Below are 21,268 nucleotides of genomic sequence, written 5' to 3' on the forward strand. Positions count from 1 at the left end.
CATAGATGTAGTCTCTGTGGATTTAAGAAGGGAGGAGACTAAATTCAGCGTCTTGCTCAGACTGAACTCATTTATTATGAAATATCACAACTTATAGATCTTCACACATCATTCATCTCAATTCTCCATTCGGTTTCACTATCTTGTTAAAGTGCTTTCTGTTATCATTATACCCAAAATAATACAAAAATGAAATGACAAATACATAAATACTAATTAACAAGACTGAAACACATTCACTTAACATCAATTCTTACACTGGCTCATACACACACTACTCTGATTACACACAGACACACACACACAATGAATCTCTCTCATACACACGCATAACATAAACCAATTCCCGTTTTTAGCACTTCTTTCAATCATACCTATCACCATTTTACACTCTACACACACACACTTCACTCATCAGCGGCATCTAACAAAATGGCGTGACCCGGCTATGACCGGTAAAGTGAAGCTAGTTAGCATATAACATTTCACTTGTGAACATGCGCCAAGAGCTGGCTACAAATACTTTTAGCACATTTTAGAACAAATGCTACATTACAGAACCGGAATATCTGTTACACGGACTTATTACACCAGTGGTTGAAACTTAAGTTCAAAGAAAAGTACGTGTACCCACTTTGCGAAGCACGTCAGGACGACGAGTCACCAAACTATATATTTTTGTACTTTAACCACACTTCTCACTATCATCAACACTCATCTAACAACCAACATAACATCCACACTTGACTCTGAAACTAAATTAAGTTATAAAACTGAGTTTTGTATTACCTGTGGATTTAAGAAGGGAGGAGACTAAATTCAGCGTCTTGCTCAGACTGAACTCATTTATTATGAGCTGCGCATGCGCTGAGCCTATGCTTACGGTCTCCCTTCAGGATCCACCGCTGTAACAACAGCACCACCTACTGACGTGGAGTAGAATTCTCATGTGAAACTGTTAGAATAGTTCAGTTGTCTTTCAAAAAATAGGGGGGGTATCTGTTAAAATGAAAACTAAATGCATAGCATTTTCAACCTATTACACACGCAGAGAATGATTTGACCTTCTTTTGCCAGTTTTCAGTGAAGCATTTGTAAAAAAAAAAAAAATTATTCAGAGTATCTGATAGCATATCTGTGTGTGTGTATCCAATTTGTTCTCCCACTCAGCTTTGCAATGGAGTGAAAGAAACGACCTGTAGTTAAAAAAATATAGAACAGCTAACTTGCAAAAGAGATTACTTTTTTTGTTCATTTATTCTATTTGCACATCGTCTGCTGCAGTTGTTCCAAATGAGTCCTGCAGCTCATCTTCTCTGTCAGTTTAAGTGTACATGGAAAGGTACATCCACTGTAAATAAACATAAGATAGATTATTCATTTGCTTCTGCATTTCTGCTAGATGCTCAAAATCATCATCACTTCATCACAGAGAATTAACAATGTCCTGTAGAAACAATAGTGGAATTCTATTTGAAACAAAGGTGATTACCAATAAGACATTTTCAAATCAACACCTGTGCAGGTTAGGAAAAGATAAAACCATTTTAAGATACTCTCAAAAAAATATTTAAGAACTCTGTAGAGCTTGTGTTACCTCTGATTCACCAAGAGTCATGGCCGTTCCATCAGACAGCTGCTTGAAGACTTCTATTGAGAAAAAAGCAACGTGTTGTTACTAAACGCTTCTGTGGAGGTGAGGGGGCTGGGAGAGCACCCTCACCTGCTATAGAGGATCAATCAGCGCAGGTGAGAGCTGTTAGCTGATTGGTCCTCATGCTTAAAAGGCAGCGTGTGAGCTGCCTCAGGACTCAGAACTCAGGAAGGAGCTCAGAAAGACTGAGGCTCCAGAGACTCCCAGACACTGAGTGGAGGACTGGGCTGCAAAGCCAGTCCGCTTTAAGGTGCAACTTAAAAATTTATGTTTATTTGTGAATAAAGAATGTTAAAAGGAACACTTCCGTCTCTGGCTGTGTGTGGGAGAGCCCCGTGGCAAGGTCGATTGCCACACTGGCGCCCAACGTGGGGCTCCACACAGCCACAGACGTGGACCAGCAGGCGGTATGGGAACTGGTACCGAGGATGGGGGACCTGGTGACTGCGTACCGGGAGGAGAGCGCGAGGACCAGGCGAGAGCTGGAGGCGCTCCTGAGGCAGGTGAAGATGGAGGCGATGACGTCGACGGATGCTCCGGTCTCCAACCCCCTTCCGGCCCCTGCACCAAGGCTGGCGGTAAAGCCAGCATCCCCTGTACCCGCACCAAGGTCGGCGGTGAAGCCGACGCCCCCTGTCCCTGCACCCAGGCTGGCGGTGAAGCCAGCGTCCCCTGTCCCTGCACCAAGGCTGGCGGTGACGCCAGCGTCCCCTGTCCCTGCACCTAAGCTGGCGGTGAAGCCAGCGTGCCCTGTTCAGGCACCCAGGTCGGCGGTGAAGCCGACTCCCCCTGTCCCGGCACCCAGGCTGGCGGTGAAGCCAGCGTGCCCTGTCCCTGCACCCAGGTCGGCGGTGAAGCCGACTCCCCCTGTCCCGGCACCCAGGCTGGCGGTGAAGCCAGCGTCCCCTGTCCCGGCACCCAGGCTGGCGGTGAAGCCAGCGTCCCCTGTCCCTGCACCCAGGCTGGCGGTGAAGCCAGCGTCCCCTGTCCCTGCACCTAGGCTGGCGGTGAAGCCAGCGTCCCCTGTCCCTGCACCCAGGCTGGCGGTGAAGCCAGCGTGCCCTGTTCAGGCACCGAGGTCGGCGGTGAAGCCGGCCCTGTCCCTGCACCTAGGCTGGCGGTGAAGCCAGCGTTCCTGTCCCTACACCCAGGCTGGCGGTGAAGCCAGCGTCCCTGTCCCTGCACCTAGGCTGGCGGTGAAGCCAGCGTTCCTGTCCCTGCACCCAGGCTGGCGGTGAAGCCAGCGGTCCCTGCACCCAGGCTGGCGGTGAAGCCAGCGTCCCTGTTCCCGCACCCAGACTGGCGGTGAAGCCAGCGTCCCGGGCCCCGGACCCAGACTGGCGGTGAAGCCAGCGTCCCTGTCCCCGCACCCAGGCTGGCGGTACAGCCAGCGTCCCCTGTCCCGCACCCAGGCTGGCGGTACAGCCAGCGTCCCCTGCAGTTCCGGCGTCGGCGGAGAGACGAGCCTGCAGCCCTGTCCCATGTCCCCTGTCGGCAGAGAGGCCGACACCGGCAGGCCCGGTACCTTTTGCCGGGGCGCCCGGGCGGCGTCGCCCACCTGGCCGGCCTCCGGAGGGCGCTGCGTGCGTCGTCGCCCACCTGCTCGACCTCCGGAGAGCCTCGGTGGATGGGCTTCCTCTCCTGGTCCGTGGAGTAGGTCAGGCCGGGAGAAATCCCTGGCCTGAAATTCGCGATGGAGGTATGTGGAGGTGAGGGGGCTGGGAGAGCACCCTCACCTGCTATAGAGGATCAATCAGCGCAGGTGAGAGCTGTTAGCTGATTGGTCCTCATGCTTAAAAGGCAGCGTCTGCGCTGCCTCAGGACAACGCAGGAAGGAGCTCAGAAAGACTGAGGCTCCAGAGACTCCCAGACACTGAGTGGAGGACTGGGCTGCAAAGCCAGTCCGCTTTAAGTTGGCACTTTGAAGTTATGTTTATTTGTGAATAAAGAATGTTAAAAAGGAACACCTCCGTCTCTGGCTGTGTGTGGGAGAGCCCCGTGGCAAGGTCGATTGCCACAGAAATAATCATAGCCATTAAAATGCAATGGACAATGGTACAAGAGCAGCTCTGGCTTGCTAAAACACTACAACACAAAAAATTCTCCAAATGGTAATAGAGTAAAAAGGGACTATTGAAAGTTATTGGACTGCTGAGAAAAGATTAGAACATTATTTCCACTTCCTTAAACTCTAGTATCCTGTACTGTTGCAGGGATTAGCTACTGAAGTGATTTATCTGAAACTTGGTGAAAGGGTAGAATTTATAGGCCATGGAGGGCAGAGATTTTTTTCCCTTTAACATGACAAGGTAGGATGTTAGCCTTGGTGGATGTAAGCACTCTCTAGTACTTAATGTTGTATCTCCCCTTGACTGAAAGAGTATTTTTGCCAGAGAAGAAAGATGATTTTAAAGAGGATTGATAGAAGTCATCTTTGTCAACCTGGAAAAGAGTGGAGGTGGCTCAAGACACCAACTGTCCACCACTGCTGTCCTGAGTTCTTTTTAAAAAAAAGTAATATCAACAATGACCATTTTGACCATTGCTCACGCGAACCAGAAATCTGTGAAGTATGACTTAAACTTTTCATTGGTCGCACCGGTCCGCCTAACATTTAGCTGGTGTGTGTGAGAGAATTTTTGACCAATCCTCCTACAGTAAATCCCTGTTCACCAGGTCTTGAAGGATGATGACAGAGGAGAGAGGCTGCTCTGTAGGGAGAAGTTGCTCAGTGACAGCAAGGAGGGCAGTCTCAGTTGAGTGCCTGCCTTGAACAAGACTGGTGAGGATCAAGAAGGTTATTATGGTGGAGATGGGAGGAGATGTTGATTAAAGATAGCACCTTCAAATTGTTTGGGAACAAAAGTAGAAGAGAGGTGAATCCTGTATATGTTTACTTCAAGACGGGTTGAGGTGGGTTTCTCGAGAAGAGGATTCACTTTCTCTCCTCTTAAAAGAGTTGAAACAGACAGTTGACAGGGAAGTGTTGATAAGATCGGTGAGAAAAGAGCATTGAGAGGGGATGGTCAAGGGGGCAGGTGGTTGGAGTGGCGGAAGTTACAGGGTTGAAGTTGATGGAAAGGTAATTACAGAAGGTGGGTTCGGGAATGAGGAGCGTATGTCATCTATCTTTTTATAAAGTAGTTGACAAAGTGGCTTAGTAGAAGGGGGGAAAGAGGAGGGGGACTGGGGAGAGAGGGGTCAACGTGGTTCGAAAAGATGGAGATGATTTTTGGGGGGTTGGTGAATGGGGATTGTAATTTTGTTTGGTAAAAAATAGCTTTGGCTGCAGAAATAGTGGCAGAGAAGGAAGAGAAGACATTAATAAGTGAGCAGGTCATCAGGGTGTTTAGACTTTCGCCCATTTCCTACAGTGGCCCCTTGGCTGGCCGACTCCCAGTGCTTGGGATAATGCAGTCGAGCGAAGGATGAGACTGATACGTCACAAGATACAAGATCCTCACAATCGCCAAATAATCTTGAATTTAGCATAGAGAGCAAACATGTCCCACCTGTTTAGTTTGATCCTGTTTGATTTGGGTTTGGGTTCAAGACACTGGGAGATAATTGTGTCTTAAGTAAGATAGATAGAGAGCTTCTAGCAGGATTTTGAACAATCTTGTTAATTCACAAAAACAGAGCAGAATTTATTTCTCAATTGAGTGAAATACGTTTCTATACTTTTCAGACATGAACCCTGGAGAATGTCCGCAACATTGGGTACAGACTTTCTCCAGATGTTGCCTTTCACACGAGGAACGTAGCAGCTGTTCAACACACCCACTTTCCGGATCTCCAGCTGTGTTCTCACATTGTCTTATTCAGACATTCTCCAGAGTTCTTACTATATATCGTACTTAACATATGACCAATAAAGGAATCTTAATCTTAATATTAATCACTATCCTTTGAGTCCAATGACTTTATTCACTTCATCACTGGAGCAGTGTTTCAAGTACCCTCAGCAAGACAGGACACACAGGCTACTCTTGCAGAGCTGCTAATAGACCAGCAGATGTCAGTGTGGTTGTGCTGGGAAGATGAATCAATGCTTTTATATATTATTTATTTATTTATTTTAAGCAGCTGGCAGGAGAAACTCCCCAGAACATTCAGAGATTCTCAAACATTTTTGAAAGCAGCATAATATTAGACATTAGAAGGACCAGACATTAGATTGAACGTCAGTTTGGTCTTTGCATGTACAGTGTTCAGACTGGTCCAGGACTTACTAATATGCACATGTCTGTGTATTTTGTCATTGTAATGTCTTGTAGGATATGCTATGTGGCATATACAGATAAACTGTACATCTACAACACTTTGAAAGCTAATGAGTGAGATTTAAGTGACTTACTGCACTTGAGTCTCGGCCGTGGACAGGATGGTCAGGATGAAGGAGGCCGTCTCATTGGGATGGTAGGTGGACGGCACAATCAGGTATTCACCAGGCTTCAACATGACGAACTCCATCACCTCACGTGCGTCCAAGTAGTTTTTAGTTTGGGCCACAGCTTTGTTTCTGCCGAAGAAAGAGGCTGGGAACCTCCCTTTGTGTGCCTTGTACTGTAATGCCAATAATAAGCAGATGTTTAATTTCTATGCAGCTCAGCTCAATCTCCAGTATAGACGGGCAATGTGTGAGAAATGTTACTTACTTCTTTGGTCACCTTGGATGAAACCAGAGGAAAATGAAGTTTGTGTTGGGGATAAAACAAAACATTTGACATTATGAAGTAAATAAAATAAAGTAAATGCACACCATGGAATTCAATTTCCCACTGGTACGTTTAACATGATGACATGTAATGGCTGAACCCACAGAACTATTTAATTTGTATCTTTATGTGACTATTTTCAACTTAGTTCAATGCATGAACTATTTAAAGTTTAATCCAAATGTGACACAAACAAAAAACAACAACAAAACCCGATAAAACAAAACTTACCTCAAATACGTGGAGTCCAATGTGGAGATTTTGGACCAAGCGTCTGTTCCTTTTGTCGGGCATTTGCATGAGAGACATCAGAAAGTTTCTTTCCCCCTGGTTCTCTGAACATTCACTGAATAATTTGCCGACCTTGATCCGATACTGTGGATTAGTGGAGAATTTTTCTGGAAGATTGAAGGAGACAAAACATGAAATTCAAACTTACTGCAGCCAGTTCATCCATGATTGCAAAATTCTGCTTTGTGTGTATGGAGTCTGGTGTGCGCCAAAGAAATAATTATAGACTTTAGATTTTGATTTTGATTTGTTAATAATTTCTTTCTACATTTTGAAAGGTGATTATAAATTCATCAAATAAATTGGAATGTGATCTTTTAACTGGCAAATGATTAGGCCCAGCTCTATTTTTCAGTCTTGTGGCTGTTATCGTGTTCCATCTCACATTTGTCTCTGGTTTTACTATTTACAGTTTCCATTTGGAGTCATGTTTGCCTCTTTTAGACAGTACAGAGCAGAACAGTGAAACTGTCTCTGTATCTCTGTAAGATGCAAAAACTGTTTAACTTATTTACAGATATTTGGAAAGTACCATAGTTCTTCGTGGATCCTCCAGCCGTGGTTCCTGCAACCCATCTGCCCTCGTAGAAGGACGACTTCCAATGGGACGAGGAGCTTCCATCAAGGAAGTCTGGACACAGGCAGCAGATGTCAAGATCCTCGTAGAGCTTACAGAAGTCTTCCAGTGTCATCCTGTCCAAATCAGAAATTGATTTAGTTAATTATCATCACTGAATTATGAGTATGATAGAATTAGTATTTAATAACTCTTTGATCCATAAGAGAAAAAAGAAATGTATTCTGTGGCAGTCACTTGAGCGAAAATATACTGCTCGGAGAGTATATGAACATAGTGCCTGATACACAGTACTTATTTTTAGATATATAACTCTGTTTTTTATCAACACATTAGTGCATCTTTACCCCAAACTATAATGTAACAAAAGGTGTGTTACAATAATAATTATAATTTTTTGCCTTTTTAAGAAAGATATAAAATTTTGATTCGAACATACAACACACTTACCAAAACTCTCCATCATCTCTCACTGAAAGGCACATTTCACGATCCTGAGGACTCACAGTTTGCCACAAAGGCGAACTTTAGTGAAAGTTTTACAATGAGAGAGGAGGAAAGAAACATAGTTAAATATAAAAAGATGCACACACACACACACACACACACACACACACACACACACACACACACACACACACACACACACACACACACACACACACACACACACACACACACACACACTCTCTATAGTTGTGAGGACATTCATTGACATAATGCATTCCCTAACCCCTTACCCTAACCCTAACCCTAACCCTAAACCTAAAACCAAGTCTTAACTCTCAAAAAGCCAATTTAATTTGGGAGGACCAGCCAAAATGTCCTCAAACTGTCAAAATGTCCTCACAATGATGGGATAGAACCAACATTTGCCCTCATAACATATACATGTATTGACATAGATTAACATATAAATATAAATATATATAAAATACAATACAACTGCCTCCAAAGTATTAAAGCTAATTAAAGACAGTAATAGAAAGGCGTCTTGTCTCTTGTTTCAGATATCCTCAATCCCTTCATATGTGACTAACAAAAAAAGGTGACAGTGAAAACATCAGCAACATGTTATTTAGTGAGGGTAAAATAACTTCTATCTTTATAAATCTTCATAAAACATTTGCTGGGTAGTCATTCTTACTGATCGCTCCACTCTCCTTTCCACTCTGTTTTGCCCCAGGGGTTCCACAAACGCACCAGGTTCACGAGTCTCCCTTGGCTCATAAACTGACGAGTAATCAGCAGCAGACAAAAAATCAGGGATATTTATACAAACACATGAATTCTGTATGCTGCCATGCCTTCAATGCAAATATGACTATTTACCTGTTTCACACCTGTGACAGTATAGGCATGGCCTTGGACCAATCCATTTGGCAGCACATTGTTGGCAGATGTCTTCTAGAAGATAGAGGTGTACAGTATAGAGAGATGTCACTGAAATGGCATTGAGAGACTCCACATATGCTGAAGGTACAGTTCTGAAATTTATGAGTTAACAACGTGTAGTAAAAACTTAATTGCACTTCTCAAATAACATTAGACTTAAACTAAATTAACCTGGTACCAAACACACCCATTTAAATGCACAAGCCTGAAAATAATGTACTCAAAATCAAAAGGGAAATAGCCAATTTGATGACATCAACAAGAAAATTAAGTGAACTCTTGATGTAACAGCTGAATTGACTGGAATAAATGCTCTCATGCATTATTGGACCCATTCAAAACCCTGACCCCACCCTCTCTCTCTACCACATACTTTAACAATAGGTTTGAGCACTTAATCTTTTCCTTCAGGCATAGGCTGTTAGTCAAATGCCAAAGGTAATTACATACAGTTGAACTGTTCTTATGCTCTACAGATCATTTTCTGAGTTATTGAGCCTTGGCAGCCACTGCTGGCCTTTTACGTTGAGGTAATTATACTGGAATCTGAAGTGCATATAAGGGATTGATCAAACTGTAAATGAAACCAAACTACTGTTTAATGATTTTATCTTCCTGCTATGAAAACATAAAATGTTGGAAGCTAGACAGGTCTATTAACACTTCCATCTTAGATACTGCTCGAGGACAACCTTAGATTATCTAAGCCTTGAGATGCTTTGAAGTTAAGCTGTCAACTCTGTGGTTTTGTGTTGTAAATAAATGCTTACCCCCAGAGGAGTCCCACAGCCCATCAGGGAAATATTTTGTCCAGCTCTTGTCATCAGCTCCCACAGGTCCGGAGGAGGTTCTGTGAGGTTAACGCACATGTGGACACCACCAGTGAAGTCCACCATAGCCTCAGCAGGAGTTCCAGTATTCATATCTGCGTATGAACCACACACCCTGACAGCAGGTGTTAAATTACTTTCAAAGACTTTCAGAAAAGTAAGATCAATGTCACTCTGAGACTATGAGGACTGTGTGACTGAGAAATGCATTGTTTTTCATACTTGGCATAGGCTTTCTCCAGCAAAGCAGGCCAGAACTCAGTCGGGGTTTTGGATTGGACGAAGATTAATCTGCCATCAATTGTTGGTAGCTTGTCATCAATGATAATATCCACCCATTTCCCAAACCTCCAAAACTGAATAGTTGAGAATATGAAGAAGGTTATAGCAAAATGAGATGTATTTAATTGATCAGAACCTATTTTTTTGGATGATGTTGGCAATATTTACCCTGAAGTGGAACAGCCCGCAGTAGTCCTCATTAAAACTTTGTTCAAGAGGAACAACTTGCTTTAGTATTGAATTCTGGAATGTCAGAGCTCCGATAGATGCAAGGAACCAGCAGTTTCCTAAGTAAAATAGAGCCATTGAGTTGTCAGGACAGTATGTTAAGCAGACATGACAGTAATGTTTCTTTAAACAGGTTTACGTCTAAGAAGCATTCAAGTATGCTAACACAGCCAAGAGGCAGAATACACGTTGGTACAGTGGTTATTGTAAGTTCTTACTGTCCCATGAACACAGATGAGGTTAGGTTTGACAACATGGATGTCTTCTCAGTATCATTACACTGATGCACTAGCATTACCTTTTCTGAACATTCTAAACCACATGCTGGAATTCAGACTGCTGTGCATAACCACCATTATCTTTCAGACTCGACTTGTTACCTTTTCATCTCGAGGTACCATGATTCATTGAGCTTTGATTAAATTAAAATTCCATATTTAAATAAGTATATAATAAGTAAAATACATTGTAAAACAGGGATTATTTCTATGTCGCCCGGAGTCCGTTCCACAGAGAAAGAGAACAAGTGGCGACTTTAAATCCTTAAAATATTGTTGAAGGAGAGGCTTAAGGATTTTGGATTGTTTTCTTCCAAACTTTTAAAGGGCTGTGCTCTGCGACATACTATGTGTCACACATGCTAAAAAACTGTGCAATGGACACAATTAACGCTGTTGCACCTGTGCGATACAATGTTGTGTGTGTGTGGACTTTACAAGAGTTTGTGTACTTGCTTGTAAGGGAGTTGACTTGATGACGCATCACTATTTTACTTGGCAGCTGTAGTCTGTTGTCTGTCGTGTGATTTAAAACCATACATCAAACACCAAATCCCACAATTCAAACAATGAACACTTCCAAAACGAGCCTGCAATGTTGTTCTTGGGGCTAGTAGGTGATACACACACACACACACACACACACACACACACACACACACACACACACACACACACACACACACACACACACACACACACACACACACACACACACACACACACACACACACACACAGTTTGTTTTCTGTTATTAGTGAGTTACTCACTAATATATATATATGATGTTATTAATTTAAAGAGAGGCAAACTGTTAATTTCAGGATATTTAAGTTGTTATACATTTGTAATGTCCATGCAATAAAGACAATGTTTATCTGAAAACATGACTTACCCACAATTACTTGCCGACAATGCAACAAGTCATTGCTTGTCATTTAAAGTACCTGTATAAGTGCGCAAGACCTGTTTTCAGATACCGATAACAGCACAACCCCGTGCCGGTGACAACATGGGTGAACATGTTTGAAACTGAATACATTGGGCTTGTTTGGGCTTGAAGTGCTGTTTTCTGCAATTTCATGAGGATGCAGTTGTGCCACTTGGCTGTGTGGGCATCTCTTAATGGCATTGCTGTAAAACAAACTCATTTATTGTTGTGAATCAAGCAAGTTTCCTACCAAGCAGGCCTTGACCAAAGTCAAATCTGGAGACCCCATCAACAACCAAAGATGGATTGGAAACTATTTTCTGAAACAGAGAATTAATTGCCTTTTTAACGACATATTCATTTAACCATAAACTTGGATAACTGTTATGCTAAATCCCATCTTTTCAGCTACCACACCACTCACCCCTGGTCTCAGCCACACCACACGGTCCAGGTCAGTAGGTTCCAGTAACCCTTGGCCGATGGTGTTACTGTCAGGGGGGAACATCTCATCAATGTACTTTACTCGTCGGCTGAGGCAGTACTGTTTCATCTGCTCGTAGTCTTGGTTGAGGAAGCTAATGGGGTTGGTGATGGTCCCATAGCCACTTTTCTGATGCCGTGCATTGATGATGTTCATACACACACCAGAGGTAGGCATTGCTGCAGTGGTTGAGCTCTGTTCAGAAAAAAAAGAAAGTAGATAATCTTGGCATAAAACAAACTTTACACAAAGAAGCTTTATCTTATTTGAGTCCTTATATTCAAATCACCTCTATGCAAATATAATTAGAACAGCGATCGCTGATACTTTGCATTAGACTGTACTCTTCAATTTGAACATGGGGAGGGGTACATTAAATCAAGTAGTATACATAGCTAAAGTACATCTCATGTTAATTTGGTATCAAGTAATGGGATCTGTAAGAAATGGTTACCACATTTAAATTAAGTGTGGGAATGGTATAACCTTTTGTTTAGGCCAACAGCGTTAAGTAGTTAAGAAATTAGAGGAAAACTTATGTCCAGAAATAATGGCATGGAGAATCCAGGTCCAGGCACTCAAAGTGGTTTGAAAAATGTAAACAGCCTTTATTTCAATGGGCTTGACATTAAAATAATCCGATGCGTATCGGTTTATGTCTTCATCAGGGTGTACTGACACACAGAGACAAAGAGGGATTATTTGCAGTCACTAAAGGTGTGCAAGGTGAAAACGTGCAATATTTTACCTGACCTCTAGGGGCCTTGCACAATAAATTTAATATAGAAAAATCTCGAATCGACATTTATCAAATCTAGACTTATTTCTCGTACTCGACCAGGTAATATCCTAGCTTCCAACCAAAATAACTGTAGTAAAGTGTTAGATCTCACCGATCAGATCCCAGGATCGTGAGTTTCAGACAATTTGCCCCGCTACCTGCACCGGCTGCTGCCGCTAGCAACACTTCCAGATTCGTCATTTTCACGATGTACTGAAGGTCTCGTTGAAATAAACATCAAACAAAAACCCATCGCGAGTAAATATAATATGTCCATGTCAACAACACGTTTAGACAACAATATAAATCATATGGGTAAAAATATAAATATAGTATAAAAAACTGATGACGATCTCATTACACAACCGAGCCGCTGAGATGTTCGGTGCCCTTTACCTTAATGAAGTGTGTTTTACTCTGTCAGCTGTATAACACCAGATTTTGTTTAAGGAAACGTCCATGTTATCTGGTGATAGTCCGAACACAGATTAAACACTGCATAATTCATAACCGGACGACAACAAATCACCTGTTGCCATGATCCCCAGTTAAACTGGAACCCCACACTGGAGTTGGGCGCTTCAGCAGAATAATGAGCTGGCTCCAGTCCGCCTGCTCAGCTCACTGCCTCGGCTTTGTTGACAACTTCCACTTGCTTTGGGGGCACTCTTCCTTCTTCACCAACTATGGGCTCCATCCCAATGCGCTGGCCAGCCGACTGCTAGCGGCTAACATACAGCATGTTGGACATTCTGCTGTACGAGACTGACTGTTTACCTTTCAGACATGCCCCCTAGAAACATCTTCCTCGAATACAGCACCTCAGAATACTACTCCCACTAGCTCCCCCAAACGGCCGCACCAGCCATCAGCTAATCAATATAAACAGCATCTGAAAAACATTCCGTCCCATTATAACTCAACTAAAATAGGCAGCGGTCATGAAACAGTGTTAAGCATCCTTCCCCTATATGTCTCTAACAATGAAAGACTACAAAATAAATAAAAATAAATTATCAACCATCACAAATCATATTCATATTCCCAGTCAGGCACTAATTGCCTCAGGTTTTAAATTCCGCCCCTCTCCCATACACCGGGTCGGGTTTTCCCTTCTGGATTATTGCAACGCCCTGTATACATGGCCAGCCACACTGATTCTGGTTCTGCTGGAGGTTTCTTCCAGTTAATGAGGGAGTTTTTTCTCTCCACAGTTGCCAAAGTGTTCATTGTGGGAACTGTTGGGTTTCCTCTGCAAACTTAAGGTCTCAACCTTATCATGTTATGATTTGGCTCTTAAATTGAACTGAACATAATATCTTTTATTAGGGCCCGAGCACCGAATGGTGAGAGGCCCTATTAGTGAAAAGGATTATTCTTGTGTGGGGCCCGAGCACACCGAAGGTGAAGGCCCTATTGAAAGTGAAAGGATTATTAGGGCCCAGGCACCGAATGGTGAGGCCTATTGAAATGAAAGGATTATTCTTAGTAGGGCCCGAGCACCGAGGTGAGAGGCCCTATTGAAGTGAAAGTTATTCTTGTGTGTGTGGGGCCGAGCACCGAAGGTGAGGCCCTATTGAAATTGAAAGGATTTTTATTAGGACACACAGGCACCGAGGTGAGAGGCCCTATTGAAATTGAAAGGATTATTCTTATTATTGGGGCTGGGCACCGGTGAGGAGGCCTAATGTGAAATTGAAGGATTATTCTTGTGGGGCCCGGCACCGAATGGTGAGAGGCCCTAATGCAGTGAAAGGATTATTAGGGCGAGCACCGAAGGTGAGGAGGCCCTATTGAGAGTGAAAGGATTATTGTGGGGCCGAGCACCGAGGGTAAGGGAGGCCTATTGAAGTCAGAAAGGATTATTCTTATTATTAGGGCCAGTACGAAGGTAGGAGGCCTATTGAAATTGAAAGGTTATTCTGTTATTATTATTATTATTATTATTGTCATCGATGAATTGGCTTTTTGAGGGCTTTAACATGCTGAACTTCTTACCAAGAGCTTTGCACAAAATTAGAGCATTGGTGAAAATTTCATTATTCTGAGTAATTGGAAATGGAAAATTGGCAAAATGGCTCAACCGCTTGGAACAACCAGTTTCCCTTTGACCGATCTTCACAAAAATCATTAGCCCAGGTGTATAAGCTGACCAATCATGAAAAAAAAAGTCTCAAAGACATTATGAAAAATGCAGCAGTCCGCCATTTTGGTTTTGGTGGCTGCATTTGGCCATGTTACATTTACTTTGATGTACTTGTCCCAGGGCTTTATCTGATCAACTTCTAATTGAGATGATGTCATCACAACAAGGCAGAATCAAAACTAACTCAAAGAAAAAAATTACCGTCCTGGTGTGACCGTGGCGTTAAGCGTCAAATTTTGATTTTACGCCATCAAAACCGAGGTTCTGTCTAGGACACATGGTCAATCGAGTCCAAACTGGACACGTAAGACAAAGTCCCACGGCCTGATGACATCTACACAGAAATCATGACTTAAAATCACAGCGCCCCCTGGTATGTTGAAATGTCTTGTTTTGGAGCGTCTTACAATGGAGGTATTCTCCTCACCCTGCCGCAGCCACGTCAAACCTGTGTCACATAGGTCTCAAGACATTGATAATGAAGGCATAGATTACTGTGGCTTTACCGTCAAACGCCATAATAATTGAATGGCGTCAGGACCATCACCTGCATGACACACGAGTACTATAACCGGTGTTGGAGAGTTTAGCTCCTCAACTACATTTGTGTAGCAACAGCCCCTACAGACATTCAGATGGTTTTAAAAATGGCGTGGCATAATAACTTATTGCTTTCCCCTAAAGTGCAGCGCGCGACACTACGATTGGCCGACATGTACAAAAATGTGACAGGGACATGTGTCTTTTCATAACAAACAAATGAGTGTCCCTAGGCTAGATATGCACTAGACCAAACAGGAAGCCCGCCATTTTGACTTTAGTGGCCATTTTGGCCATATTCCACATTTATACTTTGATATACTACTTTGTCCCGGGCTTTATCTGATCGACAAATTGAGATGAGTGTCATCACAACAGGCCAGATCGAAACTATCAAGATAGATTTTTCGTCTGCAGCATTGACAATGGCCGTGGCCTCAAGTTTGATTACCACGCCATCAAAACCGCGAGTTCTGTCTCGGACATACATGGTCCAATCGAGTCCAAACTAGACATGTAGACAAGAGTCCCGGCCTGATGACATCTACACAGAAATTATGACTTAAAATCACAGCGCCACCTGCTGGCTGCAGGAAGTGACATGTTTTATGCTGATGCACTGCTCCTGGCTGCTTCACCAATACCTACAGCTCAAAGAGCTCAGTCAAGTCATTTGACCATGGTCACAGTGTGACATTTCCTCAAACGTGTAAGCGTTGAGGTGCGGCGAAGGATCATCCTTACGCCAAGGTTCTACAGATGTTGTCATAACTCCAGTGTGCATTGTCCTATACACGCCAAACTTCTGTCACTTGATTATAGTCCAAGCCTGAACAGCTCCATGTCAATATTTCTCAAATCTCATGGCCTTACACCTACTGATTAGCCATGAAACAGGAAGTACTTTGTAAATCCACTCTCTGCATTATCCAACCTTATTTGAACGTGGCTATGATCACAATCTCTGACCTGAACACATCCATATATTAATATTAGTTCTGAGATATAAGCTCCACCTACTGATCAGTGTGGAAATTAAGCATTGTAACATTGTCCGATTGACACAAAATTGCTCCTTTGTCAAATTACTTGAACAGATATATAGTCGTAGGTAATAATGATGGCGCCACCTACTGGCAACAGGAAGTAAGCTTTTTACAACTGCTCGTTCGATTTACATACAATTTTCACAGAGTGTGATGTGCAATTGTGGCGTGGATCATTAATGAGCAATTAGCGAGCAGGATCGCGTCGCTCGACGGGCCTTGGGAAGTGAGCGTTTGTCCGCCGCCCAGTCTGTAAAGCGCGTGCAACGGCGGAGGCGTCTGCTGATGGTGATCGCTCTCTCCACCCGACCGCAACAGGCTTCAACGTCTGGAGTCAGCTCAGACCCGTCAGTGCTGTGTGTGCAAATTATTATTATTATTATTGTAGCTAAAGTGATTTGGCTTTTTGAGGCTTTAACATGCTGAACTTCCTTACTAAACTTGCACAAAATTAGAAAGTGGTGAAAATTTACGTATTCTGGAGTAATTTGGAAATGGGCGTAGCAAATGGCTCAACAGCGCCCCCTGGAACACAGCCCTAGGTTTCCCTTTGACCGATCTTCCCCAAAAATGTGTGGGTGTATGTGACCAATCGCAGAAAAAAAAGTCTCAGACATTATGAAAAACGCAACAGGAAGTCTATATTTGGTTTTAGTAGACCTGGCCATATTCCACATTTTGCTGTTGTACTTGTCCAGAACTTTATCTGATCAACTTCTAATTGAGATGGTGTCATCACAACAAGAGCGGAGATCAAAACTAGCTCAAAGAAAAATTTTTTAGTACGGTGTGACCGTAGCGTGGCGTCAAAATTTGATTACACGCCATCAAAACACGAGTTCTGTATCTCGGACATACATGGTCCAATGGAGTCCAAGGCTGAACCACAGCTAAGACAAGAGTCCCGGCCTGATGACATCACACAGAAATCATGACTTAAAATCACAGCGCCCCCTGGTATCAGCAGGAAATGTCTTGTTTTGGAGCGTCTTCACGTGGGTATTCTCTCCTGCCCACTGCCCGCAGCCACGTCAAACCTGTGTCAAATGGGTCTCAAGACATTGTGTAAGAAAGGCATGAGTGTGACACCGTCAACGCCATAGCCAGGTAGTGGCGTCAAAGTTCATCACCTCGCCGTGACACTGCAGAAATTACTATAACCCAGAGTGTTCCCAGGTTCAAACTCCTCAAACTACATTGTGTAGCAACGGCCCCCCTGCAGACATTCAGATGGTTTAAGAAATGGGCGTGGCATAATAGCGGCTGGCTACAGTGCAGCTGACACTACGATTGTACGACATGTACAAAAATCGACAGGGACATGTGTCTTTTCATAACAAACAAATAAGTCACCAGATAGATATGCTCGACCAAACGAAGCCTATATTACCCAACACATTTGGCCATATTCCACATTATATGATATATACTTGTCCCACATTTCTGATCGACTTCAAATTGAGATGAGTATCATCACAGCAAGACGAATCAAAACTAACTCAAAGATGATTTTCGTCACAGTGTGACATTAGTAGCCTCAAAGTTTGATTCGCCATCAAAACCTGGAGTTCTGTATCTCGGACATACATGGATGTTCCCGAGTCCAAAACTAAATGTAAGATAAAGTCCGGCCTGATGACATCTACACATTGTGACTTAAATCACAGCGCCACCTGCTGGCTGCAGGAAGTGACATGTTTATGCTTTGATGCACTGCTCCTGGCTGCTTTACAATATACAGCTCAAAAAGAGCTCCAGTCAAGTCGTTTGACCATGGTCAAATTGTGACATTTCCTCCAAACCGTGTAAGCGGTGAAAGTGCGGCGAAGAGATGTCCTTCGCCAAGGACACGATGTTGTCATAACTCCAGTGTGTGTCCTATCACTGCCAAACTTCTGTCCACATGATGATAGTCTAAGCCTGAAGCTCCATGTCAATATTTCCTCAGTGTCATCGCGCCACCTACTGATTCGCCATGACACAGGAAGTGCACTGTAAATCCCTCTCTGCATTATCCAACCGGCTCGAACATGACCTATGATCCACAATCAGCCTGAACACATCCATATATTAATATTAGTTCCAGGGTCATGGCGCCACCTACTAGGTCTTGAAAATTAAGTTGTTGTAACATTGTCGATTGACGCAAGGTGCTCGCGCTACATCAGAGCCCCCTACGCCGAAGAGATATATCAGTCTGTAGGCAATAATAGTGATGGCGCCACCTACTACAGCAGCAGAAGTAGCTTTGTTTACAACTGCTCGTTCGATTCGTAAAATGTTCACAGTGTGTTGTGCAATTGGCCGAGTAGTGGATCAAAAAGTATGAGCAGTCAGCAGTGAGATCAGCGTCTTTCGGCGGGGCGCGGGAAGTGAGCGTTTGTCCTTGCCGCCAGTCACGCCAAAGCGCGTCTGCTTGAGCGTGCGCTTAATTCGTTGATAAACTCTCTCCGGCCGCAACAGGCTTCCAGCGTGCGGGTGCCAAGACCCACGTCAGTTGCTGCAACGTAGCCCTAGTTAGGAGCGAGCACCGAAGGTGAGAGGCCCTATTGAGTGAAAGGGTTATTCTTATTAGGGCCCGAGCACCGAAGGTGAGGCCTATTGAAATTGAAAGGATTATTCTTATTATTATTATTAATGTGACTAAAAGTAAATTGGCTTTTGAGGGCTTTAACATGCTGAACTTCTTACCAAACTTTTGGGGAAATTAGTAAGTGGTGAAAATTTACGTATTCTGGAGTAATTTGAAATGGGCGTGGCAAAATGGCTCAACAGCGCCCCCTGGAACACAGCCCCTAGGTTTCCTTTGACCGATCTTCACAAATCGTGGCCAGGTGTATACCGTGACCAATCATGAAAAAGTCTCAAGGAGCATTATGAAAAATGCAACAGGGGAAGTCCACGCCATTTGTGGTTTTTAGTGGCCATTTTGGCCATATTCCACATTTTACTTTGATGTACTTGTCCCAGGGCTTTTATCTGATCAACTTCTAATTGAGATGAGTGTCATCACAACAAGGCGGAGATCAAAACTAACTCAAAGAAAAATTTTTCGTCACGGTGTGACCGTGGCGTGGCGTCAAATTTCATTGCGCCATCAAAACACGAGGTTCTGTATCTCGGACTCGTGGTCAATCGAGTCAAACTAGACATGTAAGACAAAGTCGACCTGATGACATCTACCAGAAATCATGACTTAAAATCACAGCGCCCCTGGTGGCAACAGGAAATGTCTTGTTTTGGAACGTCTTTACGATGGAGGTATTCCTCCTCACCACCATAGCCACGTCAAACCTGTGTCAAATGGGTCTCAAGACATTGATAATGAGGCATAAGATTACTGTAAGCTTTAGGTCGCGCTGCATGTGGTGGCGTGGCGTCAAGTTCATCACCTGCGCCGTGACACGAAATTACTATAACCCGGTGTTGGAGGTTCAGAAGCTCCCTCAAACTACATTTGTGTAACAGCCCCCCTGCAGACATTCAGATGGTTTTAAGAAATGGCGTGGCATAATAACTGACTAGCGCCCCTACAGTGCAGCCGGCACTACGATTAGCCCGACATGTACAAAAATCGACAGGGACATGTGTCTTTTCATAACAAACAAATAAGTCACTTGGATAGATATGCTCGACCAAACAGGGAAGCCCGCCATTTTGACTTTAGTAGCCATTTGGCCATATTCCACATTATACTTTGATATATATACTTGTCCCAAGGGCTTTTTCTGATCGAGCTTCAGAATTGAGATGAGTGTCATCACAACAAGGCGGAGTAAAACTAACTCCAAAAGATCGATTTTTCGTCTGCGGTTTTGACCGTGGCGTGGCCTCAAAGTTTGATTACACGCCATCAAAACACGAGTTCTGTATCTCGGACATACATGGACGATCGGAGTCCAAACTAGACATGTAAGACAAGTGTCCCGGCCTGATGACATCTACACAGACATTATGACTTAAAATCACAACGCCACCTGCTGGCTACAGGAAGTGACATGTTTTATACTTTGATGCTGCTCCTGGCTGCTTTACAATATACAACTCCAAAAGAGCTCAGTCAAAGTCATTTGACCGTGGTCACAATTGTGACATTTCCTCAAACCGTGTAAACATTGAGGTGGCGAAGGATCATCCTTCGCCAAAGGAAGGTGATGTTGTCATAACTCCAGTGTGCATTGTCCACCATCACTGCCAAACTTCTGTCACATGATTATAGTCCAAGCCTGAACAGCTCCATGTGTCAATATTTCCTCATTGTCACTAGCGCCACCTACTGATTCGCCATGAAACAGGAAGTACATTCTAAATCCACTCTGCATTATCAACCGGCTCCGAGAAATGCTGACCTATGATCACAATCTGGCTTCTGAACACATCCATATAGTAATATTAGTTCAGGGTCATACCGCGCCCACCTACTGATCAGTGTGAAAATTAAGTTGTTGTAACATTGTCCGATTGACACAAAAATTGCTCACGCTACATCAGAGCCCTAGCGAACAGATATAACCGGTCTGTGGTAATAATAGTGATAGCGCCACCTACTGGCATTGGCAGGAAGTAGCTTTTTTACAACTATCGTTAGGTTACATACAATTTCACAGCGATGTGATGTGCAATTGATGGCGTGGATCGTGAGCAGTGCTTGAGCAAGGATTGACGTCGCAAGCGGGCGCGGGAAGTGGCCCGTTGTCCTCGCAAAGCCAGCTCTCAACGGTACAGCGGAGGCGTGCGCTTGATGGTTCGATGGCTCTCTCCACCCGACACAGCAGGCTTCCAGCGTGTGGGTGCCGGGCCGTCAGTGCTACAACGTAGCCCTGGGTGTGTGTGTGTGTGTTGTGATCCAAATGAATTGCTTTTTGAGGGCTTTAACATGCTGAACTTCTTACCAAACTTTGCACAAAATTAGACAGTGGTGAAAATTTACGTATTCAGGTATTTTGAAATGGGCGTGGCAAAATGGCTCAACAGCGCCCCCTGGAACACAGCCCCTAGGTTTTCCAACGGCCGATCTTCTAAAAATCATAGCCCAGGTGTATCGTGACCAATCATGAAAAAAGTCTCAAGGAGCATTATGAAAAACG

General features: G+C 43.7%; 1 protein-coding gene across 5 annotated transcripts in view; it reads right to left on the reverse strand.

The window, feature by feature from the left end:
* Positions 1 to 1,250: 1,250 nt before the first annotated feature.
* LOC118116972 (calpain-1 catalytic subunit-like) overlaps positions 1,251 to 21,268 on the reverse strand; it is a 25,531-nt gene continuing 5,513 nt past the window's right edge. For 3 of the 5 annotated variants that reach the window (XM_047341822.1, XM_047341824.1, XM_047341821.1), the window contains exons 2-15: positions 11,609 to 11,863; positions 11,435 to 11,504; positions 9,916 to 10,034; positions 9,688 to 9,821; positions 9,406 to 9,580; positions 8,573 to 8,647; positions 8,388 to 8,473; positions 7,691 to 7,765; positions 7,196 to 7,356; positions 6,604 to 6,770; positions 6,313 to 6,324; positions 6,012 to 6,220; positions 1,598 to 1,650; positions 1,251 to 1,351 (exon numbers count right to left, since the gene is read on the reverse strand). In XM_047341822.1, the coding sequence (XP_047197778.1) occupies positions 1,629 to 1,650; positions 6,012 to 6,220; positions 6,313 to 6,324; positions 6,604 to 6,770; positions 7,196 to 7,356; positions 7,691 to 7,765; positions 8,388 to 8,473; positions 8,573 to 8,647; positions 9,406 to 9,580; positions 9,688 to 9,821; positions 9,916 to 10,034; positions 11,435 to 11,504; positions 11,609 to 11,845 (1,542 nt within the window). In that variant the 5' untranslated portion in view covers positions 11,846 to 11,863 and the 3' untranslated portion in view covers positions 1,251 to 1,351; positions 1,598 to 1,628. Of the gene's footprint in view, positions 1,352 to 1,597; positions 1,651 to 6,007; positions 6,221 to 6,312; positions 6,325 to 6,603; positions 6,771 to 7,195; positions 7,357 to 7,690; positions 7,766 to 8,387; positions 8,474 to 8,572; positions 8,648 to 9,405; positions 9,581 to 9,687; positions 9,822 to 9,915; positions 10,035 to 11,434; positions 11,505 to 11,608; positions 11,864 to 12,978; positions 13,000 to 21,268 lie in introns of those variants that run through there. The other 2 variants (XM_047341823.1, XM_047341825.1) reach the window with 2 other exon arrangements.

This window comes from Hippoglossus stenolepis, chromosome 10 (assembly GCF_022539355.2).
Source record: "Hippoglossus stenolepis isolate QCI-W04-F060 chromosome 10, HSTE1.2, whole genome shotgun sequence".
Taxonomy (NCBI): domain Eukaryota; kingdom Metazoa; phylum Chordata; class Actinopteri; order Pleuronectiformes; family Pleuronectidae; genus Hippoglossus; species Hippoglossus stenolepis.